This window comes from Aplysia californica, unplaced genomic scaffold (assembly GCF_000002075.1).
Source record: "Aplysia californica isolate F4 #8 unplaced genomic scaffold, AplCal3.0 scaffold00062, whole genome shotgun sequence".
Taxonomy (NCBI): domain Eukaryota; kingdom Metazoa; phylum Mollusca; class Gastropoda; order Aplysiida; family Aplysiidae; genus Aplysia; species Aplysia californica.
This window is the reverse complement of record NW_004797332.1, coordinates 1,110,187-1,136,494: the sequence shown is the minus strand read 5'-3', so window position 1 is coordinate 1,136,494 and position 26,308 is coordinate 1,110,187. Positions and strand designations below refer to the sequence as shown.

General features: G+C 38.1%; 1 protein-coding gene across 2 annotated transcripts in view; it reads left to right on the top strand.

The window, feature by feature from the left end:
- The window catches only part of LOC101849442 (thyroid adenoma-associated protein homolog), a 32,051-nt gene extending 12,183 nt beyond the window's left edge, over positions 1 to 19,868 (top strand). For both annotated transcript variants that reach the window (XM_013079772.2, XM_035968488.1), the window contains exons 13-36: positions 187 to 375; positions 759 to 923; positions 2,034 to 2,143; positions 2,793 to 2,968; positions 3,542 to 3,750; positions 4,362 to 4,523; positions 5,642 to 5,784; positions 6,221 to 6,349; positions 6,831 to 6,935; positions 7,214 to 7,324; positions 8,133 to 8,249; positions 8,801 to 8,927; positions 9,942 to 10,164; positions 11,090 to 11,308; positions 11,712 to 11,928; positions 12,943 to 13,152; positions 13,988 to 14,226; positions 14,795 to 14,965; positions 15,206 to 15,329; positions 16,113 to 16,234; positions 17,555 to 17,639; positions 18,177 to 18,291; positions 18,827 to 18,984; positions 19,680 to 19,868. In XM_013079772.2, the coding sequence (XP_012935226.1) occupies positions 187 to 375; positions 759 to 923; positions 2,034 to 2,143; positions 2,793 to 2,968; positions 3,542 to 3,750; positions 4,362 to 4,523; positions 5,642 to 5,784; positions 6,221 to 6,349; positions 6,831 to 6,935; positions 7,214 to 7,324; positions 8,133 to 8,249; positions 8,801 to 8,927; positions 9,942 to 10,164; positions 11,090 to 11,308; positions 11,712 to 11,928; positions 12,943 to 13,152; positions 13,988 to 14,226; positions 14,795 to 14,965; positions 15,206 to 15,329; positions 16,113 to 16,234; positions 17,555 to 17,639; positions 18,177 to 18,291; positions 18,827 to 18,984; positions 19,680 to 19,778 (3,725 nt within the window). In that variant the 3' untranslated portion in view covers positions 19,779 to 19,868. The remainder of the gene's footprint in view (positions 1 to 186; positions 376 to 758; positions 924 to 2,033; positions 2,144 to 2,792; positions 2,969 to 3,541; positions 3,751 to 4,361; positions 4,524 to 5,641; positions 5,785 to 6,220; positions 6,350 to 6,830; positions 6,936 to 7,213; positions 7,325 to 8,132; positions 8,250 to 8,800; positions 8,928 to 9,941; positions 10,165 to 11,089; positions 11,309 to 11,711; positions 11,929 to 12,942; positions 13,153 to 13,987; positions 14,227 to 14,794; positions 14,966 to 15,205; positions 15,330 to 16,112; positions 16,235 to 17,554; positions 17,640 to 18,176; positions 18,292 to 18,826; positions 18,985 to 19,679) is intronic.
- Positions 19,869 to 26,308: the final 6,440 nt, after the last annotated feature.

Sequence of the window (26,308 nt, the reverse complement as noted above, 5' to 3'; positions counted from 1 at the left end):
CTTTTGTGTTGATAGGGTTGTTCACTCTCAAATCTACTATGTCATTAGAAGGGTAAGGAGATAAAATATTGTAAAGTGAATAGTGCAGTGATATAAGTTATCTTGGTTACCTATCTTTTCAAGAGTAGAGGTCTTTAGTTTTTCACTCAAAGAGCGTAAACATTGTATTTTTCTCTCTTTGTGCAGAACCAATATCTGAACTTGAGGTCACATTGTTGAAAGAATTTATCCCAGTCAACTTGAAGACAGACTCAACCCCGTTCCGCCAAAGTTTGACGTTTGCCATCAGGAAGATGACCGTGAGAGTGCGTGACAGTTGCTTGTCTGCCTGCAAGAGCAAAAAGGAGAAAGGAGGAACACAGGAACCCTTTTTAGGTGATTGCTTAGAGTTAGGCTCAAATTGATAAGAGTAGGCTCCGGCCGCCATCTTTCGCAAAATTCAGAATTTCGTACCAACTGAAAATATTTAATGTGTCCCTCGGGCTCATATGACCTTATGCCGTTGCGAACGCCGTAAAACACTTACCTAAAAAAAAAGAAGAGAGGTACACTTTTGTTCAAGACAAAATTCTGCTGTACCCTTAGGTCATTGCCTCTAAATAATAGTAATATTAATTAATAATAAACAGCATTCATGAAGCATATATCCCCCTTCAACAGCAAGTTCTGTGCACTTAATCTATTTTATTACCCCCGCAGACCCTAGAACACTCAGAATCATTCTTAAAATCCCCAAGTTTCACCAATTTATCTGTCAGAGCGAGGTCTGAGCTGGCTGGACTGGCTTTACAGTCTGCTGGTGAGTAGTCTGGCCCCGGGTGCATCGTATCAGAGGAGACAGACGACCCTTGACCTCCTGTCTGCTGTGATGGAGACGCTGGTCTTTCAGGAACAGGTCGTCTCAAAGAAGGGAAAGGCACAAGGTTTGAATTATAACTTTATGCAGAAGATTTATTTTGATTGTGTTTAGGTTTTCGTCTGTCCCCTTCATTGCTAGCTTAGCTGTATGTCCTGAAAACTGTCAATTTTATTCTGCCTTTATGTATGACACCACATGTCAAATTTTTACTCGATGAATATTACATACTTTTTAAAGTTTACGTAATCACGTCTCATCATCGTGACCCTTATGGCGGCCAGTAACTTTGTTTCTGTCATTGGTAGTCTCAGCAGTAAGATCCTGGATACAATGTATTTGAATAGATTTTTGGTACAATCATTTTTTCAACTTTTCGTATTGAAGATTTGAAGTACAGCAGTGCTTGCCGACAAGGGTGGTATTACCCACTAGTGGGGGATTTGGTAATTTTGGTGGAGGTTGAGGATCTCTGCGGTATTATTTAATGTCTCACTTGGAAATATATGTAGGTGGGTGGTACGAAAATATTAGCCTCTCAGGTGACAAAAGTGGGCATTGGCCACAAAAAGGTTGATAAGCACTGATGTAGAGCATATGTGTCAGGTGCTTGTCAACTTTTGGGCTTGTAGAGCTCTTGGTATCATCTGAAAGCTTGTTCATTTGTCTATCTTTTGATGAAAAAAATAATACTCATCTATTTTGAATAGAAGTCGAGATGTTTATGACTGAATAAGGTGGGGTTGCCTGGTTTCAGAGGTAAAGTTAGCAAAAAAATGGCCCCCAAAGTTTGATTTCCAAAGCTTGAGAGTCCTTGGAAACTGAAAATTTACATTTTTTTGTGTGTCTTAATCAACGTTTCCCAGAAAAATTCATACAGAAATATGTTTTTGAACGGACTTAAAAGGTGTTGACACAGAAAAAAACAATTCGATAAAAATTGCCAAACTGATGGAATAATACCGGTATCTTTGATTTCATTGTTTTGATGAGGGCCTGATTTCACAACGAAGCCTCACATATATATCAGTTGTCACCGTTTTCATTTTTGCCGTTATCCTCATGACAACTCTTGCCATCACCGTCATCATCCTAGTTATCACCAGTCAGTACCGATATGGAAGAATGATTGTTTCCTACTCTTTCTTTCTCACCGCAATGTCCCACAACTCTCCAGAGTCGTGCCGTTTGCTGGTGGATCACGCCCAGTCCCGGGGAATGTGGAACTTCTGGGGCCGTGACAATGTCATCTCTCTCCTGGCGTGTTTGCAGGATGGTGCTGAAGAGGTCTGTATCTCTGCCTTTGTTTGGAGCCCTTAGCTCTCTGGTTTCAGTCTTCGTTACTATGTCTGTGGTTCATTCTGGGGTAAATAAAGGGAGGAGAGTGGTTACCTTAAACAGGTGGATATCTTTGACAGTGTCATTATATTATAGAAAGAATACAAGGTGGGAAGTGGCCGTTTTTATTAGTAATTGTTTTGGACAAATAGCAGTTAGAGCAGGTTCGAGTGTACTTTAAGGAAAGCTGAAAGTGAAGGGGACATTTCCTTGAACTTTGAGAAAGTTTAGTTTTGGATGTATAAAATTTTATTTTTTAAAAAGTGGGAAGGATGAATGCAGAATGGCATTAAAAAAGATTGAGAAACTTTTTTCTTATACAATAATTTTGTTCCATTTCTAATGCCCCTCTACTTATTTATTATTCATAATTAAGAGTTGCCATTGTCATTACACGCACTGCTACTTTCAAATGATTCAAAGTTCTTTCTTTGACACCTTGTTTTTCTCTGGTCTGGCGGGCCTTCTCTGAGATCCGATGTGGCCTATTTGACTAAAAAAGTTGCCGACCCCTGCTTTACAATGGTTTATTGTGCGTCATTTTGACTGCTAAATGCTAATTGTTGAGCCATCATGTCTTCTTTGCATCCCACAACAGATCCAAAACCAAGTGTTCTCCCTGCTGCTCAAGTACTACAGAGCTGCTGTGTCGGAGCTGTTGTGTGACAGAAGTGTCCTCCAACGCTTCCTGAGCCTGGCCATGTCCCTCTTGTCCAGGCCAAAAGCCTACGAGAATCACAGCGGACTCCTCCTCATGTCCCTTATTTTGCATTGGTATGAATTTTTCTTTGCACTAAGAAATTATGGGAATCTAGTAGGGATGGCTCTGTTATGGATATTTGTAAAATTCTAAAGTACTTTTAGCAAGCTCTTTGATTTTTTTGCTTGTAAAGCAGTAACTGCTTATATATCCGTGTTGTTTAGATTGCTGTGTTTTGCAATAGTTACACAATGTACTGTTCTGAACAAAGTCAAATCAAAGGTTAAATGAAAAAAAACAAAACCCAAACTTATTCCAATCTTCACAGACTTGATTCAAGCTCACATGAAATATTCATACTTAATGAATGCTTTGGTCTTTCAATTATTTTGGCTTTAATACGTACCTACTGTTTACATTTACTGTTTTTTGTTTTTGTGCACGACTTAATATGTGATTTTAGCAATTTTTTAAAAAGCGACTCCTCTGCATTGGAACACATGACAGCGGGTGACCCGAATTGTGAATTCAATGCGTTTGCAAAAAACAAAATGGGCAAAACCCCTTCAGTAAGTGTGCTCAAAAAAGAAAAAGCTCTTGCACAGTATGAAGTCTTAATGAAAGTACATCTATATCTGTATTGACAGCCATGTCATGGAATCAGGTCTGCGACTGGAGCATGACAGCAGCCAGCCCCTGCATATCTCTATCACAGCAGATGATTCTTCCCCGACTCACAAAGAGATGGATGATCCTACCTTTGCTTTTATCCAGATGATGACAAGCCAAGTGACATCATGTTTCTCTATCGTACAAAAAGATCTCATCTCTGGTTTCAAAAAGTATTCAATCCATGGTAAGTAGAACGTCCTATCAGCAAAATTCAGTTTTATATGTGGAAATTTGTAATCGCATTGCGCTGTTTCTGTTCAAAAGCAGAGCTTTGGCTTGTTTGTAGAAGAAAGAAAAAAGAAAAGATATCTCTTGATCAGTATCAAATATTTCATGACCTGTAACAAGTCTTGATTGCACTCTTATAGATATTCCTATATTTGTTGAAATAAATGTGTTTGAATATGCAGCTCTGATGATAAAGCAACTTTGAAGTGTTTGGACCAACAGAGATGCAAGTTAGAGAGATAATAGCTTGCAGACTTGTATTTCTGTAACTCTTTTTCTTTTCTATATGTAAATTCTTTGGGGTTCTTTTCAAGATTTACAAGTGGGTGGTTGGCAGATACTCTTGTGTAGTTTATTTCTTCTTTCCTATAAAAACATCTATTGTATTTATTTCACCTCAGGTTTTTTTTGGTTGTATGTTACTCTCCAACAGCACATCCTATCTTCGCATTTATATGACCTACTTGTGTTGTAAGTAATATAAAACGTTTACTTATTAAACAAAAAGCCAATAACAGATTTACAAGTTTACTTTGCACGGTTTTTTATAATGATATTTTCCCCCAGGTCTGACACACTGTGTTACCAGAAGTCTACAGGACGTGAGCAAAGTGAAGCGTGTTCTGGAACCACCAGCCTTGTGGTCTGCCCAGCTGTGTGAGATTGTTCGAGTCAATCAGGAAATCATCAATCTGGCTTTGGACATCTTGTCAGGCGGCAAAACTTTAGGTATTCTCTTAATGACTTTCTGCTTGAGGTTGTAGTGATACACAAATATGTTCTATGAAAGTATAAAAATGAAAATGAAATCTTTAGTAATTAATTAAAATTAGTTTTTAGATACAGTCAAACCTGCTCTCTGTACAAGACAATCACCTGTAGAAACCATCATTTCTCATCCCCCCCCCTCCCCTGCATTTTTAAATACTTTATGATTGCATTGTCTAAGACATCCACTTTTCTCTTTGACAATACATGATCATCTTGGACAATTTCAACTGTAGTTTGCAGCTTTTTTTCTTCAGAATACATTTCCTATGCCAGTTTCTTTAAAATAAATATCTACCCATACAGAAAATTTTGAACTTTTGTATGTAATACGTGTAGTTTTGAAACCTTTTATAAATAAATCCTGTGTTTTGTTTTATGGAAAAGAAAATACTTGAAGCTAGTCTAAGTTACTGTGGGAATTTCTTAAGATGTTTGGGTAATCTTACCATAGAACTGGTTTATTGTTCAATTTGACTTGCTGTTTTGAAGATGAGAGCTGAAGAGAGAGCACCAGAAGTCTGTGGCACTCTGAATTAACGTCTCATCTGAGTAAGACAAAGTGATTTGATGGCTTTCTGCATATCTAACAATTACAGCTTTACTAGTTCTCATGAATTTGAGCAATTCTTAATATGAATTTTCATATTCGTCGTCTTTCACGAAGCAGAAGGTCCTCCCCTTATGTTTGAGAATAGGTTTTCTTTTAACATGTACTATTGAAGTTGATATTGTTTTACCTCTGATGTGTCCAGTGTGTGAGTTGTTAGTGAGTTCAGTTTCACAACAGATGTCAAGCACACATCGGTGACACAGTGTTTAGGTGGGTGGTCAGTAGGGTTGTGTCCTTGAGCAAGACACAATAACACTAGCTATAAAAACAGGGCGCTGCAAAGTGGCAAACAGTAATGGTGTGTTTGCTGTATATCTGTATGTTTCATTATTTATGTATCTACATGTGTCTATGTATTTATGCTATGTATTTATGTATGTGTTACGCCATTGTAAACAAAATTTCTCCATGGGATCAATAAAAGTGGAGTCTTATTTATTTTATTTTCATTTATGTAATTGTTTAGAAAAGTGTCCATCGTTTGCTGAAATGGGCATGGCTCTGGAAAGGCTCGTATCCGGCTCAGGCGATGATGAGGATGAGGAGGAGATGTTGGCGCTGAGTCCTGAGTTCCAGCTTCTCTTGTCCTGGTGCTGGATAAACCTGAAGGTAATTCACTTATTGTCCCTCACAGTAAGAGGGAGTTATTATTTCTACTCAGAGGCTGTTAACAGAAGCATTAGTCATCGGCCAGCCCAAATTTTAACACATTTTTTAATTGCAGTTCCTTAATCTGTGGTATCCATTGCATGTGCTTAAGAAATATCTTTCTCAATACTAAATGATATCTCTTGGAGATAAATCCTTAAATGTAACAAATGTCTAAATGCTCTAAAACGGAAAAAGAAAGGTATTAAACCTGTTGGAAAACAGGTACTGAGATCTCTGGCATGAGAGATTTTTGTTAACTGACTGGTGTTACGTTACTGTGCTGTTATTTTGCCACGACAACAAAAGAAAAGAATGCTTGAAATATGAAAAGAGAAAAATGTAGAGAAAAACCAGCAAAATGATTTCTTCATTATTAAATTTTCTTTCCCTTTAGGATAGCTGCTCTTGCCTCGGAGAAGTTGTGTCAATCTCTCTGAGTGAAGGGAACTTCCTTCTCCCCATATCTGTACTGGAAAGCGTTGGTGAAATGTTTGTCAAAATCCTCACAACTTGTAGGCACAGGGTAAGTATTACCTGAATACAAAGGACTTTGTCTACTTTTGTTGTAATGTTGAAGACTTCCATTTTATTTAACATAGCAGAAGGCCAAAGGGCACAAGCTGAAAGCTACTGGATTAACCACAACAACCACTGCATTTATTGAAATCATTTACTGTGAAATGGTGTATCAGATTATACCATTACTAAAGATTCAACTGACCTCATCTTGTATGTTGTTACCAACAGCATGACATTAAAATACGATCATAAATTCTTTTTGGTGTTCTCCAGAGACATTTGAAGCCATTTGATTATTTTAAAATCTCTAACTGTTTAGGAAAGAATTAAGTAGATAACAAACCTGTCAAATCAAACTGACTTGCTATCATATGGCTTCACATCCAGTATCAGATTAGATGTATTGGTGGAAATCCTTTCTTTTTTAGTGTAACCCCCCCCCCCCCCCCACCCCCTTCTCTATTGTTTTTTAAATTTTGGTACAGGGTGCTATAGAAGGGTGTCGGAATGGATTTTCCTGCTTCTGCTCTTCACTTTTCTCCAGCAAGGAGCCTGAAGTCTGTGATATCCCAAAGACAATTCTTGATAAGGTGAGAATGTACAAAAATTCAAAGTTCAGAGTTCTTGTTTTCTCTTGAAGTGTAATTCCTTACTGGAAACTGCACATAGAGTATGTTTGTATTTTATCATTGTTGTTTGCTTTTGTTATTATACAGCACAAAAGTAAATACAAGCACGCACTTCTGTATAGTCCCTTTGTAGATGGTATTTTTGTGTGGAAACAATGTCATCCCAACTTAAACAATCCCATTAATGAAACTTGATGTGGGCACAAAGAGCTATATGACCTCTAAATGACTGTCCCCAGATTTTGACCAGTCTCTCCGACCAGACCCTGACGGCTTCAGTGACCCGACGCTCGGCTGGACTGCCCATCATTGTACAGACCATTGTCCAGGCAGCCAAGAAGACAAAGAATGTGAGTCAGGTCTTGGTCCTGAGAAGAGAAACTTTTTATGAGGAAATTAGTTCTCTTTTTCAACTCCTTTTGTCTCCAGACTTCCAGATTATCAAAAGAGAATGCAGTTGAACCTGCTCTATTGGCCAACTATTTAATACATTCATCTGTAGAAACGACCGCTTCCCACTTCCACTCTTGTGGATTTTTTAAAGTATCATTATGACCTTGTCCAAGATGCTAACCTGTCAAAGTAGAAAATTGTATTTAAACTGGTGTGTTTTAGAAACAAATGATGGGTGGTCTGGTGTGGCTTGCTCCTTTTTTCCTATCCAACATCTATCATCCTTTTCTCCCCTCCTTCTTTTTTTTGTTTTGTTTGTTACTCTCTTGTAACACCTCTATTCTTTGACACTTACATGACCTATTGTGTTCCAAGTGCCGTAAAACTCTTACTAAAACTAAACTAAGTAGAAACGACCACTTCCCCTCTTGTTTTTAAAAAAATATAATATTATGACACTGTCCAAGATGCTAACCTGTCTAAGTACAAAATTGCATTTAAACCGGTGTGTTATAGAAATGAATGGTGGGTGGTTGCTGGGTGGTCTGGCGTGGTTTGCTCCTTTTTTCCTATCGAGCATCTATCATTCCTATCTCTACTCCTTCTTTTCTTCGTTTGTTAATCTGTAATAACACCTCTAATTTTCAACACTTATATGATATATCTGTGTTGCAAGTGCTGTAAAACTCTTTCTGAAACTAAAACTAAAGAGATGGATGTTTATGGTTTGAATATTTATGCTTTCTATATGTCTGACCATGACAGATGTCTGTTCTGGAGTCAACCCTGGACCAGCTCCTGTGTATTGCTTCTCAGCCCTTGTCCTTGGATCACAGTCAACAGAGAGACTTGAGTCAGAGCCATGCTCTCAACATTCTCAAGGTCAGTTACATCCTAGCACAAATCTTAGTTCTTTTGTCTTCTGGGTCAGGTGGGCTTTTGTACCGCCACATAATGCTTTGTTGCATTTATTAGGTGACCTATTTTTTTACTATATTATCATCCTATCTTATTACAATATAATTAGCTTCATAATAAGGACATTGTTAATTCCTCTCAGCCTGACTCGGCCCAGTGACAGAAATATGCAATGTTTGACCCATGATAAGAAATATGTGCACAACCTGTACTTTTTTATTATGGAAACTTTATTTAACAATTGAGTGTTTATGAGATGTGATGTGGGCCAATGGCCTTAAACACTGAATATACTTACTTGCTCCATAAACCCTCCCACACCCATATAATACAGCTGTAGCCGCTTTGAATACCTTCATCTTAACACAAAATATATGTGCAGAAACTTGCATACGCTTTTCAGATTAATGCTAACTTGTAAGCGGACATTCACAGCAGAATCCATGACGATATGCACTAAGGAATGCAATTGTGAAGTTGTGGTGTAAAAAGCCAGCCGCCTGGTCTCCCCACAGGTGATCTTCTCAGATGCGAGCCTGGCTCGAGCACTGTTCCCGTACCTGTCCCGTGCCACTGTGCTGGTCATTCAAGGATTTGACTCACCCTCTTGGGCCATAAGGAATGCAGCCACACAGTTGATCAGTGAGTCTTTGTAAAGTTCTCTTTTAAGGCTGGTAAAGAGACACAGATGTGTACGTTTGTTGTCCAGATACTGAAATGTTTGTAAAGTGTTAAAGATGTTTTGTAAACATCTTGGTGGGGCTCTCGGTTTATGAGATGCTTGAGGCTGGAAAGTTCAACTGTGGTTTTACTTTGTCTCCATCTCTTTTATTTATGTCTTCTGCCTTGATATTTCCCAGCATTTACTTGATGTCGTTATGTCAGTACACCTCTCTTTGATATTATTTATGAATAGCATGTGTAGTTGAAATTCCTTCTCAGCAGTTCCTGCTCAACAGCAAGCTCAATGTGTTTTACAACCTGTATTATTACCCCTGCAGGCCTGATAGTATTCTGAAGCAACATCAACTTCCTAGGAAACACAAAGTGCAAAGCTACCATTTTACAAGTGCTAAAACACAAATATACTAACAAGATTTTTTGTTGTCTGTTGCGAGTGCCCATTCATACTTTGGTGAAGTGAGGAAAATTTGTGTAAAGCACCTTTTCTAATGACACAACATCCTTCTTGTGCCTTGAACCCCTGAACCCACAATCTCGCGATTAGGAGTCCAGTGGTCCAACACCACTCTTAATAATAATAATAATAATTGCATTTATATAGCGCACATCCATGCTCAAGAGCATGCTCTGTGCGCTTTACAACTATTATTACCCCAGCAGACCTTTGAGAACACTCAGAAACATTCTCGGCTTCCGCGGAAGCATACAGTGCAAGCTGCGGATTTCACGCGCTGAAGCACTATCAAACTGACAAGATCATTCACTGTCTATAGCCGGGTATCCATTTCCATCTGGGTGAAGTGAGGAAAATTTGTGCAAAGTGCCTTTCCCAAGGACGCATCGTCGGGCCCCTGACGGGATTCGAACCCACGACCTTACGGTTGCGAGTCCGAGAGCCTAACCACTGGGCCACCGACGCCATGATCTTAACTCATGGCTCAAAACTAATTGACACTGTGAAACCTGCTTCAGGCACTCTGGTCATGAGGATCTTTGGTCAGCGCAACAAAAGTGACCACCAGGGCAGCATCACGCTGGAAGAGTTTGAGAGTCAGTACCCGAGTTTGCTCAGCTTTGTCAGTGACAGCATCGCGGCATGTGAGGATGTCAGTGTGTGCGTCAGTTCGTCGCTCTACGTCATCTTGACGCTGCTGTCTGGTCTGGGCATGTCCCCTTCTCACCTGCACACCTCAAGGTTTGTCACCAGCCAGCTTTTTAATACTAGACGTGCCAACTGGCTACCCTTGAAGTACAAAGTTCTATCCGCTCTGTCCCTAATTTTGAGAAACTTAACATAAACAATTTTGAGTTTCACATGTTAAGCTTTTTTTAATGCTATTTTTAAAATATCTTGATAACGACTCTGAATTATCTCATGATTTTGATAGAGGAGACACAACACTTAGTTTCTTACTTCATGGTCATAATAACTCCCAACCGGCCAACAAGGTCAGGTAAAACTTTGTAATTCTAAGGTAGCGAACTGTCTTTAATTTCCCGAGACAGTCTCGGATTCGGCAATCTAAATCTGAGAACCTTATCACATACACTACACCAAAACGACCCACTTTATCTAATTTTGTTCATTGTTACATATTCTGATGTTGAAATGTTGGGTGTCCCTTACTGGGTTTTGAAGAGGTTGGCAAGCCGGTATTACTGACAAAAATTGGAAATCCTATTTAGTTTATTAGTCTGTGTCAGCCATTTTCACGACTTATGTTACTCCCAACACTAGACTGCGAGCCGTGTTTCACGGCTCTCCACATTCGGCTTCAAAACCAATCCTGCTTTTGTAATAATCAAAACTGAAATATCATGCTGAAGAATGATCATTTTTAGCAACATGTTGAGATAGGTCATTAGTTCCCTTTTATTTTGATATAATATATAATACATGTGACTGATATTGAACATTGAACTCAAAATCTTTAACTTGTTTGAGGGTAGGCTGAATCAGAAAGTAAGTCACAGATAAGGCACAGTCTAGGTGAGGTAAACCCCTTGGTAGTGAAAGAGTTTAGTTAATGTGTATCAGCAAAGGAATGTAGCCATCACAAATGTCCATTTTACTTCATGGTTTGTTTCCTCATCCCTTTTTTTATATTTTTCTTTCCCAGATTCAGGCCAATGCTGAAGCAGAACGTCATGCGTTTCCTGTGCAGCCCAGTGCTGTCACTGCGCAAACTTTCTGCTCAAACCCTGGTAGCGTTAACTCCCCTCGACAAAACAGGGGAGGTCCTAAAAAGTGTGATGGAGAAGCTTAGTGCGGGCAACATGAACCAGACCCATGGCTGGCTACAGACCTGTCAGAGCTTACTGTCAACCAAGACGCTCGGGTTAGTACAGTTACTTCCTGCTGAAGAATGTTTTGACGATTCGTCCAAAAGCCTGTTACATGATACCTGTAAACCAAAAGTCAGTGTAAGTCAGAAAGCAAAAAAAAATGAATATCAATTTTGTCCCCTTTTTAAAAAAGAAATCTACACATTTTATGTAGGGTCTTCGTTGCTGTCTAACAGTGCCCCTGCATTTCTATTTGTGCCTGTAGATGCGTTGCCCTTATTTTGTGCTTTAAAAGTTTTGCATGCATTTTTATTTAAGGCTCAGAAGTTGGTGAAAGCACACTGTCTCTTTCTTTCTACATGAGATTGATAATATTTATCTTTGTACAAATTGACTTATCTGCTATCTCATTTTATACTTTAGTGTCCTATTTTATTTTTTATTTTTTCATCCTAGCGAGAGTATTCTGACAGATCTCATTGAGTTTATCTTGGCGGATGACATGCTCCAAAAGCACAAAGGATCCTGCCTGCTGGTGGCTAGCATCTGCTTAGAAATTCTCTCAATGGCTTTGGAAAGTCTTGTCCTAGAAGAAGCCTTCACAGACAAGATTTGGTCATATCTGAAGTCCATGCTATGTGATTTGAGCTCTCGAAGTACCCTCTCAGGCCAGGTAAAGAATTAATTTTTTTGTTTTTGGTTTGTTTTGGGGGTTGTTTTTTGGGGGGGGAGGTTGCTGTTGTGATTGCTTTGTCTTTTTTCTCCTTACTCTTTTTTTGTTTATTCACAAAATTCTCACTCAAATGAGTAAATACGGTAGAACCTGTTCTAATAAAATACATTTACTGGTTCACATCAGTGTTTTGTTTTTCCATCAGTCAATGATAAAAGAACCTAACGGAGTGTGAAATTTGTACTCTTCTTTTTAAAATCATGTTGTTGTTGTTGTTGTTTTCGAATCCCTTTAGCTGCGAGCATTTCGCTCTTGGCAGCGCAAAGCCTCCCTCAAGTAACCACATGTCCTTGTCATCTGGTCAATGCCAGAGTAGAGCAGGCTTTGTAAGTCTGTAGGTGTGTGTAGGAGCCTGGGTCGAAGAACTGCCAGGTTTGGGCAGTGAAGGAGAAGATGTTCAACGGTCTCCTCGTGGTAGTCACAGTATCTGCAATGGGGTTCTCACATGGGATTAATTCTGTTCATGCGCTTGTTGGTGTGTAAGTGTCCTGTGCCGGCTCTGAAGATCAAAGTCTGATCGGCTCTACATAAAAGATTCGAAGGGTCTTTTGGGTTGGGTTTGTCCTTGTACCCGAAGAGAGATCTTCCTGTTTCTGCGTTGGCCCTTCTGTTTAGTCACTCGTCTCTTCTTTTGGCTTGGATGATCCGTCTGCGGGTCTGTAAAGAGGTGGCTGTGTCTGTCTTTAAAAATCATAAATGTTAAAGGGACACTGTTGCATTGGGAACCCAAATATATATGTGACTCTGGGCAACTGAAATGGCAAATTCAAAAAGTTTATGAAAACAAAATGGACAGAAAGCAAACAAAAAAGGTGAGTGCAGAAAAACATGGTGTACCGTATTCACTTTTCTTAAGATGATGACATTATGATTCTTAATGCTTTGAAAAACATTTAGTTTTTCTTTGTATACCCTTCGCCTACCCAACAATTTTTAAAACTTTTCTGTTCCCAGATTAACCGCCAGCATTCTCTCAAAGGATGTTTTTCAACTATGGTGACTGTGGTGATAAAGTCTAACAAGAGTGAAAGGCGAGTCTGTGATGAGCTAGCTGTGATCTTGACTTCTAGTTTACTTTCCTCTGACCCAGACATGTGCGTCTCAGCTTTGGACATCATCGGTGAGGCAAACGGTCTAGACTTGGCTAGCCAGCCAGGGGTTCAGGTGAGGCTTATATTTTTGGTTACTGGTAAAGTGATTGTTTGCATGATACACTTATGGTGCAGCAAGATCTCAGTTTTGAGTTATAATGGTGTATGCCTCATGAAATGTAAGGCCGTGTGTCCCGTAATGCTAATGCCTCTTGGCACATTCCGATGCTGTCAAGTGGAAGTCTTTCTATGTTGTTCACTGTTGCAGTACAGGGTGCTGTTTAGGTTGGAATGGAAGAAATTGTTCTGAGAGTTATGCATTGGAGGGGCAAGTCCTGGACTGATCAAAAAGCTGGTGTAGTTATAGATTTTCTCAGTTGACCCTATTCCCGTAACCGTTAAGTTCTCTTTGCTCTTTTCAGAGGCAATAATAGTAGTCAGCTTTTTTGTGTATTCATAGATTTTAAAAATGTTCCTTAGGTTTGTCTTTTGATGCGATCACAGACTGATCAGCCAGTCAGCCTTCTCACGTACATGTTCATCCATTCCTTTCTGTAATTTTGTTTATTGAGAAATTTTTGTTGCTATCTTTGATTGTTTTAATTGGATTGTTTTATGACTGCTTGTCGGTTTCTATGAGTCTCTCAGTTTCTGTTAGTCTGTCTTCTTTCTCCACGTATTTTACATGATTTAAAGACATAAGGTCTGAAACAGGGTTTTAGCATTTTTTCAGTAAATGCTCCAACTTCCAGAAGTTCCCTTTAGAGATCAACAGAGATTCTCATGTTCCAACTTTCAACGTTTCTCTTCAGAAATCAATAAAAGTCTCCTGATCCAACTTCCAGAAGTTTTCTTTAGAGAGTTCTATTGAAATTCTCATTCTGATACCTGATCTATTTTTCTCCCAGAGGGCATTGTGGCAGACACTCCTCAGGGAAAACAGAACTGCCAGCTTTCAGCAGATTGGGGAGATCTTGTTGCGGGAGGCTATCCGAGGGAACCTGGCTGTACAGGGCTCAGAGATGAGTGATGTGGATACAGAGACTCTAAAACGTCGCTGGAAGCAGCGGAGTGGCGTGCAGTCTGTGATTTTTGCTGTAGAGAGTATGATTTGGTCTGCCCTCTCTGAATCTGAGCTTGTTGAACGGTGAGCACAGCGGATCCCTCAGATTTAATGAGTTTGAGTAAAACAAGAAGATTTTGTTGGAATCGACTGAAACTTCATCTCCGTTTTCTATTTCTTTGATTTATTTTTGGAATTTTCCAACTGAAAAATAGTTTACTTTCCGCAAGATAAACATGCACAAAAGTAAAGCAAGGAATACACATATGAACCACTGCCAAAAGGTAGGGATCTTATGAAGGTCATGGTGTCCATGAAATTTATGTTAACCAATTTACATGGGTCTTTGTCCATGCATACACACCTTATCTCTGTGCATTTAGTCATCAAATGCCAGAGCAAGTTGTCAAACAGTTTCTGAGATATGATGCTGTCTGGTGTTGAAATGTTAATTGACTCACATAAATTTATGATAAAAAAATAAGAAAAGCAGGATAACATTGCAATTTAATCGCCAGAATCAGTTGCATTCAGTGTTTGATTTCTGCTAAGGTTTTTGATAGAGCCTTGTAGAGTTAAGATTCCCAGGGTGAAATACCACTTTCGAACTCTTGCCTCCAACGTGACTGATTTATCTTTTCCTATCTCACAGGCTTCCATCTGTGTGTGTGTGGTCGGAACAACTGTTGGAACTTACGAATCCTTCGTCAAATGAGAACCTCCGAGTCACAGCTGCTCAGTCCTTGCGGCTTTGTGGACAAAGAATCTTGACTGTGTGTCATGGGCATCAGGCTTCAGCTTATAGCAAGACCATTGTTAGATGGTGAGTGTGGTGAAATTGTCAAATGCACCAGTAAAGCAATGAATGAAAGTAAATTAAATGAGTTCAATAAGTTTATATGAAAGCATAGTTGACAGCCATGGTCCTGACCAATCTGCCGGCCAATGACAAGATGACTAAAGGATGGTTGGTCCCTCAGGTGTTTCCCAGATGTAACTTTAGTGAAATGTTTCTGAACATGCACAACACATTGACTTATGGTTCAACGTTCTCCCATTTCAGTTTCCTCCTCTCCTGTTTACGACTGCTGGAGGATTCCGAGCCCGAGGTCAGGTGGGAGACTGCGGCTTTCTTCAGCGGCTTCCAGGACAGCCAGCAAGTGTTTCAAGCCAACCTGTGTTACCAGGTGGGATGAGTTACTTTGACGTGCTAGTGCTGTTCTAGTTGGGTTCGTTTAGTTTTAGATTTAGTGAGATTTTACGGCTCTTCCAATACTCGTAGATCACATTAGTGCCGCAGATTAGAGGCTCTGAGGAATGATATGTGTCACAACACAGCGGAATCAGGTGCCCATCAATTTTTGGGCATGTGGAGTTATTGGTATCACCTTAAAGCTTGTTCAGTTGTCTTGCTATCAGTGAAAAAAATACCGATCTATCTTGAATAGACGACGAGATATTTGAGATTGAAGGAAGTGGGGTCGCCTGGTTTCTGTGGTAGAATTAGCGAGAAAATGGCGGCCAAAGTTGGGTTATTTCCTCAGCTTGATAGTCCGAGGAAACTGAAAACGTACGTTTTGGTGCCTTTAAGAAACGTTTTTCTGTAAAATCCACACTGAAATGTATTCTTAATTGAATAAAATTGGTGTTGAGCCCAGAAACAAAAATTCAATAAAAATTGCCAAAAGGGCAGAAAAATGGCGGTCTCTTCAGTTTCATTATTTTGATAAGCGCCTGGTTTCACCACGATGCCTCACATATATATCAATAAATTCTGAAAATCAGAGAAGCTTTATTTTGTTTTTTATGAGATGGGTTATATCTCCACATTTTACCCTTTCTTTTCATACCCTTTCCAGTGAGTCCTGATATATTACCCCATTGGGCTAACACACCCGATAATGTGTTCAGAATTGTTTTAGGCCTGATGTTTGTGAAATAATTGAATGAACTGAACTTTTTTCCCTCAGATTTTCAGCCATGTGATTGAGGATGACCTAGCATGGTGCAGTGCAGCCATGACCTGCCTGGTGGACATTCTTTACCGAGCTCAGAATCTGACACATTCTGTTGAGGCTGCCAAGAACCCAAGGTTATCTTGTTATCATTGAATAGTGTTCTCTTTTTAGCTGATTGAGGATGACGCACTTTCTGATCATTTGCCAATGTTTGAAAACGTTTTATTGTAGGGCACTTTAAAAAATAAACATAACTGTTATTCTGACAGATTTTTCGATGCTGTTTTCCTTATTTTAAACTTAAAAAGGTAGGAAACATCGTGAATATATTATAAAATATGCAATTAAAAAAAAAATTAGTTTCTGTTATTTAGTTCAAAATGTGCCGCAACATTGCCATTAGTCTGTCGCTGATCAGATATATATGTGTCCACTTCATTCTTAGATAGTTAAAGCCCCCCCCCCCCCCCCCGGGGCAGCGCCACTGACTGAAGTATCTTTAGGCCATTCCCAAAGGGGGGACATGCACAGTAGAATTGTAAATGGGCTGGTTCATCATGTCGCACTCATAACTGTGCCTGATCTACAACAGAGAACTGCTACTTTTTCTTTCCTAATCCTTACTATTGTCATTTTCCTCTACTTCTTTTGTATGTTTGTCACTCTCTTGTGACCTGCTATTTCCGGGGTGCCTTGATAGTCGAAGCAGACTTTGAGCTGCTGAAGCTAGAGAGAAGTGAGCAGAGCAAGTCTGATTCCCTGTAAAGACTTCTTTGTTGACATCCACCCTTGGCGCTCATATGACCTTATGCAGTTGCGATTGCCGTAAAACCCTCTACTAAAAAAAAAAAAGAGAGTTAAATCCATAACTGCTGCATGCTTGTATTGCTTAAAAACAGTGCAAAATTCTAGAGAAGAAAATGATTGTGTCTGCCCGTGGGCCCCTCCAGTCTGGTTGGCTTATGACGATGTGATGCTGACTTTGACCACTATCTATTATGGTCAGTGTGGTGATGCCCAACAGTTTTTATTGATGTTTCATTTAAAGGCGTTGTTAAGATCTGCTTTATATATCATGGCTCCACGACCACAACGCAAGGTTTTACCATGAGTTGACTATTACAATTTGCTGAGACAGACATCTCATGGTGAAAGAAATTTGAAGTCATTAAATTCAAAAAGATTTTCATCAGATACCTTTGCAATCAGCATGAAATTCACAGTACTAACATAATAAGAGACCAACAAGTTATACTAAACTTCTCTCTGCTTGACTTGTTTGGAGTTAAAAATCTACATTTGATTTTACACATATACATAACACTAGACGGAAAGTTTGGACCCTGGAGTCTTTGTATAAGTTAAAAATGCAAATAGCGAAAGGGCTTATGTAACTTCTTTTTTTAATATCATGCTTAGAATTTTCCTAATTCAAAGTCTTTACAATTCCTCAGATCTCAAGCGTTGTTCGAACCAGAGACTGCAAGTTCCTTTTCTGAAAATCACATGACGCAGCTTTGGGCTTTTACCACATTGCAGGTACTCTTGAGGGCCCTTAGAGACCAGAGCCGGCTAAAACGAACTATGATTGATTTAAAAAACAGCAATAAACCAAAAAAAGAAAAGAAAATTCTCAATATTTTTCTTCAGTTTGACCAACCATTCAAAACAGAAAATCTGGCTAAAAACCCTGAATTCCAGAAAATTATGAAACATGGTTATGCTTGTAACTGTTGACTATTATCTAATATAATGTAGCTCTTCAATTTTAGCATTTTAAAAACTTATTGTGTGGTACAATATTGTGCTCCATTTTTGCATTAAAAATTTGTATTGAACTGTATTCATTATTATGAAGTATAATGTAGTGCTCCTTTTTTTGCTTTAAAAAATAATTCTATTAAACTGTGTTCCTTAGTATGAAGTATAATACAGTGCTCAATGTTTGCATTTTCAAAATTCTACTGAACTGTGTTGATTATTATTTAGCGTAGTTTAGTATTTAGTGTTCTTTTTTTTTTTCAATATTCAATATTTCCTACCAAAGACGTTTTTTTATTTTTTTGTGTGTTCTAGAGCATCATCACCAGAAGCAAGTCCCCAGCAGTTGTCCTTCTTGTCTTGACTGCCTGCCGCGAAGCCTGCAAGGAATTGGAGGAGCAGATGCCCAGGTTGTGTGAAAGCTTGACAGGTAGGTTCAACCAAAAAGTTCAAAGTACAGTGTGAAACTTTTAGTTTAGTTTATTAATAAAAATAATAATGTAGATCATTTTTATAGTGTACACAGCTCTAGACGCTTTACATAAATCAAAGTACAAAATGTCTTTGGTTTAATTTTCGTAAGAGTTTTATGGCACTTGCAGCACGCTTAGGTCATATAACTTCCGAAGTTTAGTGGTACATGTTACTAAAGAGTAAGACATACAATGAAAAGGAGGAGAGTTATTGACATAGATTTTTCATAGGAAAGAAGGAGCAAACCGTACCAGAGTGCCCGCCAACCACCCCCTCAATGTGAAACAGGCTCTTATATTGACAACAAAGCATCCTGTAATTAATCGCTCAGTCACCAGAATACACTGCTTTATATTACTTTCTTAAAAAATCCAAATATAAAAAGACAAAGCTTTACACTGATTTGATATTTTTAACATTGAACTATGGGATTAAAATTTGGACATATTTATGAACTGCATTTTCTTCATTTTTCTTTTTTCTGCACCAAGGTGAACCCGTGATGAATGTGAGCTGTGATGCAGCAGTCATGTCTTCTCTGCTGGGAGTTAAGTGTCTTTCATTGCTGCAACGAGCTCTTCAAAATCATGAGGAAACAAAAGCTGACCTAAAGTTGTCGATGCAGAATCTGATTTCTCCCCTGGAACAGGTATATAATATGAAATCCTCCTCTCCTTCAGGTATTGAATTTAATTTAATTTTAGTAAGTTTGTAATGCTATCTTTGAGCAACAAAAATTTGTTGTAGCTTCCCTGACTCTTTACATTACTCTGAAACTTTTACTCCCTCTGTCGTGATCCCATTTTTTGAATAACCAGAAGAGTGCAAGAAATAGAGAAGGATACAAATTCAGATGGTATAACCCAACAATCTACAGTCAAGCACGCACATAGCCAAATTGGTGGGATGCTGATATCTTTTTGTTATGTGTCAATTTTGCTGTACACATGTTATCAACACGAAGAGTACACGTCATGTATAGGAAGAATTTGGAACCTGAATATCTGTTCGCTATGTGCATGTTTTGCAATGTGCAAGCTAGACTATATTTTGTTCTTTTTACAGGTTTGAGCGACAAAGAACTAGAGAAGAGTCCGTTTAAACCAAAACATGCGGGACTGCCAGGTTTTCTTTGTAAAGCTGTGTTTTCGGTTAAAAGAGATTGCTCAGGTAGCGAAGAAAAAAAACCTGGGATTTTATTTCTTTTCAGTTTACCGCTGTTTTCAGATTACCTAGTTTTCGGTATAAGCGGACTCCACTATATTTAGAATGACATATTTTTTTCATTTCAATTGATGAGTTTCTCTTTGATTCAGTCTAAAAATGTTTTCTTTGTCTTGGTAGGTGATTGACTTCCATCCTCTTCTAAGGGAAGGTTCTGCACTCCAAAGCCTGTTACAACCAGAAGTGAACTTGTCCTCCTCCAGCAAGAGATTGACATGACATGACCTTGAGTTATAACTTTCAATTTTTGCTCTGCAACTTAAACTGAATGTGAAGAATGTGATAAAAAATAAAAGACTGAAAAATCATTGTGACTTGTTTGTTCAGTGTGTGTAAAAAAGTTATGATGATTGTTGTTGAAGGGTGTAATTGATGTTCCAAATTCTTTCATGCCTCCCTACTTTATCGGTCTGTCATCGTGCCTTTCCCGAACACTGTAATGAACAGTGATCATTTGACCTTGTGCTTCATAATTCATTTGATGCAGGTGTTGTTACACCCCATTCGACTCAATTTAGATCACATAGGAGACGGATTTCAATGCCCTGCCTTGCCTGAAGGTTTGAGCCTGTCCATGGTAATAATAGTTTTTTTGTGTAATCATATTTCCACACACTTCAGTCAGACATTTGCTTTTCAATTATTGTAACATTTACTAAAGTTTTATTTGCTAGAGGATAGTGGTACAAAAAAACTAATTGAATCAACACTTATGCTTCAATGAATGTTTGTAAAAGTATACACAGCAGAACAAATGATGCTTTGAGTGGCATAAATATTTGATTTAAACAAGTAAAGATCCAAATAATGTTTGGGTAAATAAATTTTCAGAAATAACAATAAATAAAAATGTTAAAAACATTAAAAATGTTAGCAAATATTGCACAGCAACGGCATTCCATTTTCACAATATGTTTCAATTTTTTTATGAAGTCCATTTCACAACAGTCATTCATTACATAGAATGTAATTTACACTGGTCTTTTAACTTCACAAAGTTGGATAACTATATCATGAATAACATATTCCAGGAGAATATATTGACAACAACATTCACATATTTCACACTGACTAATGTGTATTTTGCACTTTTTTAGTGGCAGTGAGAATTTGTCCAAGAAAGTAACATAAACTGAAACGTAATCAATGATAATACATAACAAGATGGGCCACTCAGCCAAAAAAGTGTCCGCAGGAAGTATGCTCTTTGCTTCAGATGGCGCTGCAGTCTGTTTTGAAGCTCTCTTTCATTTTTCCAGAAGAAGAATAGGAATAGCACCTCCTTGCGTGCGCAGATCGACTGCTGTTCATCAGCAGTTCGGGTACGTTCAGTGCGGAGTTTTAGTTTTTTTATATTTTAATGACCTCTCGCCTTTCATTCTAAAGTCAAATTAAACAAAGAAAACCATCACCCTTTCCTCCGGAAGAGGTTTTTTGTCAGCGTAACCATTTTTAAAAAGCGTTCTTCCGAAATTTATCCAAAAAACTTGCTAGTTTCACTTTGATTTTGTAAAACTCAAGTAGGGTAACTCTGTTCGCAAAGAGTGCGCTTTTGTGAAGAGGGCGCCACCAAATTTGGAGGACACTTTTTTAATTGGCTCAAAGAGAGAAGTGACCCATCTTGTTATGTACTATCATTGACGTAATATAACAACTTTATTGCACACGACCCATAAAAAAACAAAAACACTTTTCATCCGATACACCCAAGAGCATTTTCAGTTTCAGGTGAAACATCTGAACTTGCATGACTACATGATATTTGTCTATATCTTTCTGTCCTTTCAACAACTATTCAATATCAACTCTCTGTCTCACTCTCCCATCCCCCACCCCCAACCACCCCCCTCCTCTCTCTCTCTCTCTCTCTCTCTCTCTCTCTCTCTCTCTCTCTCTCTCTCTCTCTCTCTCTCTCTCTCTCTCTCTCTCTCTCTCTGTCTCTCTCTGCCTCTCTCTTTCTCCCCCCTAAATATGCCATACAGTCACACGTTAAAAACTCTAAAAGAAAGTACCTGCACCAGAGTGCTAAGTATTTTGTCTGTTCGTAAACTACGTAGTGCTGCCCACAAGTTAACAAATGACAACAAGTCTGCTGTATTCCGCAGTCTGCTGCAAGGACAACAAAACTTCACTATGATGATGGTTGTTTGACATATATAGTGTCAGCCAACACTAAATGACTAGATAGTAGAAGAAATGGAAGAAACACTGAAACAACCAAAAATGCTACCATGCATCACTATTGCTACTCTACATCACTATTTCTGCCAATTCCAAAAAAACTTCCATGACTATAACCAACCCCATACATGTTATGAGATTCTGATTTAGTTGTGTTGAGGAAATGAAACTCAAATGTCAAACAACACCCAAAGTGTCAAAGTGTTCCACACTAGCATCAATTTGTCAAAAGTTTGTACTTCCTGTGGCCCCTACTCTTATCATAAAACTGTTAAAATACCAAGACTTAAATTTTTAACCACATACATGCATATAGATACCTTGGCACGTCCTGTGTTTTTAAAGAGGAATTCTGTAAAAAAAAATTAAAATGTGATTAAGATATAATGCTATCTAATACAGTTCAAATAGAAAAAACTCTTACCCTCAAAGATTGAATGCTGTGATCATTCATAACTACGCTACATTTTCTAAAGTAAAAGACAACACCTTCAAACAGGCACTCCAAATCAGCAAGAAAACTCAAGAAAATAAATGAACCTAATGTCTCAAACTCAAGCCTACTCGTTCATGACTCTTAAAATATTGCTTTAATTTACATAAACTCTACAAATTCACATTGAATGCCATTTTATCAAGTGAGGTATTTCTTTTGTTGCATCCATTGTTAAAGTGTTAAAGAAAAGAAAGAATTTCAACAAAAGTGCATAAAAAGGTTTTGGGTGCTGGACTCGCTTTGTATTCCAAATCCTGCTCTCACAACTGGACATCAATTCCAAACAATTGGTGATTGTTTAGATTTAGAATACTACTCTATACAACCCTATTTATTTTTCGGAGAAACTGAAAACAGTGTGTGTGCTTACAAGGTTTCAAAACAAAGATAAAAAGACATAAATTTTCTACAACAAAAACTAATTTCCACAGAGTTCTTCCCACGTCTACTAACTGCTTTTCATTAATATATACCTACTCTTTCAAACTCAACCATTTCCCTGACATAAAACATATTGTTTTGTCATTCACAAAAGAAACTGGTCTACACACATTGGAGTGAGTATAAGTAACATATTCTACAGATAGAATTTTCTTAATCTCTCTCTTTATTTCAAAAGTAGTAGCCTATACACTGTAAAAGAAAACGATATATTGTCAGCAACATTGCACAATCATTCAAATCAATTTCTGAGAGTTTCCAGATAGAGCTGTTATTCAAATAAAGACATAATGGGTCATTAAACCATATTTATAGTTTCGTTCTCTTTCATCATTTCCTTCCAAGTCTTAATGGAAAAATAACGGGTACCTAAAGTTATGGTTCTGATTCAGGTGCTCTCTTTTTCTTTAATTTTCTCAAAGCTTCAAGAAACTGACTTGCTTATGGAATGATCCTGATGATATAATGATGCTGATGATATAAGGTTCATTATGTAAATGAAAATGCTAAATGATAGTAAATAATGGTAGAGGAAATAATCTTCAAGCATCTTTTCTTCATGCAATGACAATTGGGTAGGCTGTTTTACAAGTTACAAATAAGTTTCCTCCATCAAAAACCATTAAAGGATGAAAAGAGTAAAGTAAAAGTGAACAAAAATATAGATTTTGCTTTCTTCTAACAGTGCACTTCAATATAAAGCTTTAGTGCCAAGTTTTATAGCATTGGTCTTCAAACAGTTTTTTACTTACGGTATATAAAAGTCTAGAAAAGACAGAAACAGCAAACAGACAAATTGGAAGACTTACTATAAAATGAGATGAGAGAAACAGTTAATGTCCTGACAATGATGACACACCTGAACCGCTGCTCACTTTTCCTGACATCAGAAGATTTACAACAAAGTTTAATTACAATACGTTCTAACTCACATATTCCAGTTTGTATTTTGAGGCATTAGAAAGTCTTGAGGCATTAGAAAGTCTTGAGGCATTAGAAAGTCTTAGTTTACTCCTGACTGCTACAGGTGTTGTCAGATCTAGACTTAAGCTACTGAAACTTAGAAGCAAAAAAGATGCTGTTCATTGGTCAAATTTTGAATAGTACAACATTTTCTGAGCAAGAAATAAGTAGAAGTCAAAACAGAAGCTTCAACTTTTTGGAAATTTTAGAGTTTACATTCTCAGTATCTTGACCTTCATTGTGACCCACAGCATGAAAATTGTTTTGAAAGAAACAAACTGAAACACTAAAGTTAAGAACCCTACTAAGCACAAAGTACGTCATTTTTAAGTCACAACTCAACCCCATCTGGTCACTACGCTGAGAGGAAAGACAACCCAGGAAGGACAAGGAAAAATCAAACATGGCTCGGGCTAAAAAACTGAACCTGTGTGTGAATGTTGGCCAAGATCAAACAAATGTTCCACACCAGCTGACTTGAAAGGTACAAAAATTGATGAAACAATGAAAGCTTTATCTATGGTATTCCATTATAATAATAATATGCACTGACTTAGGATAAAAGCTTCATACATGAAAACTACAAAACACAATTTAGCTTTCTACACATAGCGTACATGATATGCAATGTAGTCTGCTTAAAATAAACTTTTTTTTTAAAATAACGACGGAGCAGACCTGAGTGATTATTCATACAGACCTATTATAAGCTAGATCTGTTTTCACCCTTTCAAAGAAAATGTACAAACGATAGAAACCATGCTAGAGATTATCATATAGGTACAGACGTTCTTTGATTTGCATGAGTATATTTGTCTAATCCACTGCGGTAATTATGATAACAGACAGTAGTTTGTTAATTAATGTCTGTCAGTGACCAATAGCGCACTCAAAAGCTTCATTTCTACTTGTGGATGTCTGCAGCATGAATTCTTCTCTCTTGGCATCATGAACTAGAGAAAAGCTGAAGCCAAGAGAGAAGAATGCAAGCCTAAACATAGGAATAGGAGAGTCTGGTTCCTGACAGACCCAGTTGGAGAGCAGCAATCACAGAGGGCAGCGAACCATAAGATGAGCCAGACTCTCTATGTCTAGGGATTAATGTTGAAGTCCTTCAAAGACATTTTCAGGGAACCTTTTAAGTGCTTTTTTTGGTGTGTCAGCTTCAATGGGGGCAGCTCAGAATAGAATGCTGCCTTTGGAGATTCTGAAATCTGACATTTTTAGACATGGCCAGCCCAGCAAAGTTAAGTCCTTTTGAGCTCAGAAAACAAAATCTTGGCATTTGCCTTTTTGAGAACTTCAGTGACCAGTATTTTGTCAAGCCATTTGATGCCAAAAATTCCCCTGAGGACATTTACGAGGAAGTGATTGAGCTCCTTGGCATGGCTTTGGTTCACTGTCCAGGTCTCAGCACAGACAACAGGGTTGGGAGGACAACAGCATTATTAACTTTCAACCCGCCATAATTACACACTTGCAAAAAAAAACCATTCAGTCGTGAAGAAAGCCACAAACAAATATTTTGACTTAAAGAAAGAATTAAGGAGGCAGAGTGCAAAAGCAACAATCCATCTCTTTAAAAAAAAGATAGGACGGTATTCAGGTGACCTTAAAAGCAAGAATAAATGGCATTGCTTTCGTCACGGAAAAAGAATACATGTGTGTGTGTCTTCCACAACCTTATTTGAGTAACATCATAGATAAAGCTTAGATGGTTGAGTATATCGACGGGCGGACAAGATTTGCCTATAGTCACCAAGGTAATTCTTCACATTTGCTAAAGTTCACCAGAATAGAGTTGCCATCTGTTGACAATTGCAAGCATTGGTACAGGTGGGACATAAGTACATTTGTAAAAATAGAAACCAAGACACGTATGCATGTATGAGTATAAAATGGAAAACAAAACATGTGCTTCAACTGGTCCGCTTGAGTTCACACAGTTTTCACAATTGTGTCTCAACTACATCTCTGAGTTCAGACACAGTGTTTCTTGTTTTCAACTTGAACTTTCCCCATCTTAGAATACTTGAGACAATATTTTCTAACTATAAGTTTAGCTTTCAGTGCCTAGCTGCAAACATTTGATTTTAATTCTTTTACACGAACAAACTGGTTTCTTTTAAAGCACAGTTTACTGAACAAGAAGAACACATACAGAACAAAAAAATGTCTCTGAAATTGTTTGTCAACAATTGATTCGTAAAACAATAGACCAATTCTTTCATTGACACATCAAACGGCCTAATCAGATAACACCACACTAATCTTTTAGAACCTTAGACCAAACTTGAGTATCCTGCATGGCCATTCATTGCAAAACCCTTTATTCATTTCCACTACAATGCATGAATTAACGACTGCATATGATATATAAAGACTACATGAACAATGTATCAATTCTCAGCACCTAAATTATTTATCTACAACAAATTTAATGCCACGTTTCATTTCACACACTTAAGACAGCGGAGCAGCTACTATTCCCAGTTCACATTGCAGGCACAGAAAACTTATATTATGTGCACATGTAATTCTGCATGATTGAAGTTGAAGCATATATTTTCATTTGTAGTCTTCCTAACTACATGTACTTAAAACCCTTATCATCTTCAATGCCTTTCACCCCAGGCAGGGTATAGGCCACCTATAAGCTCCTTCCATT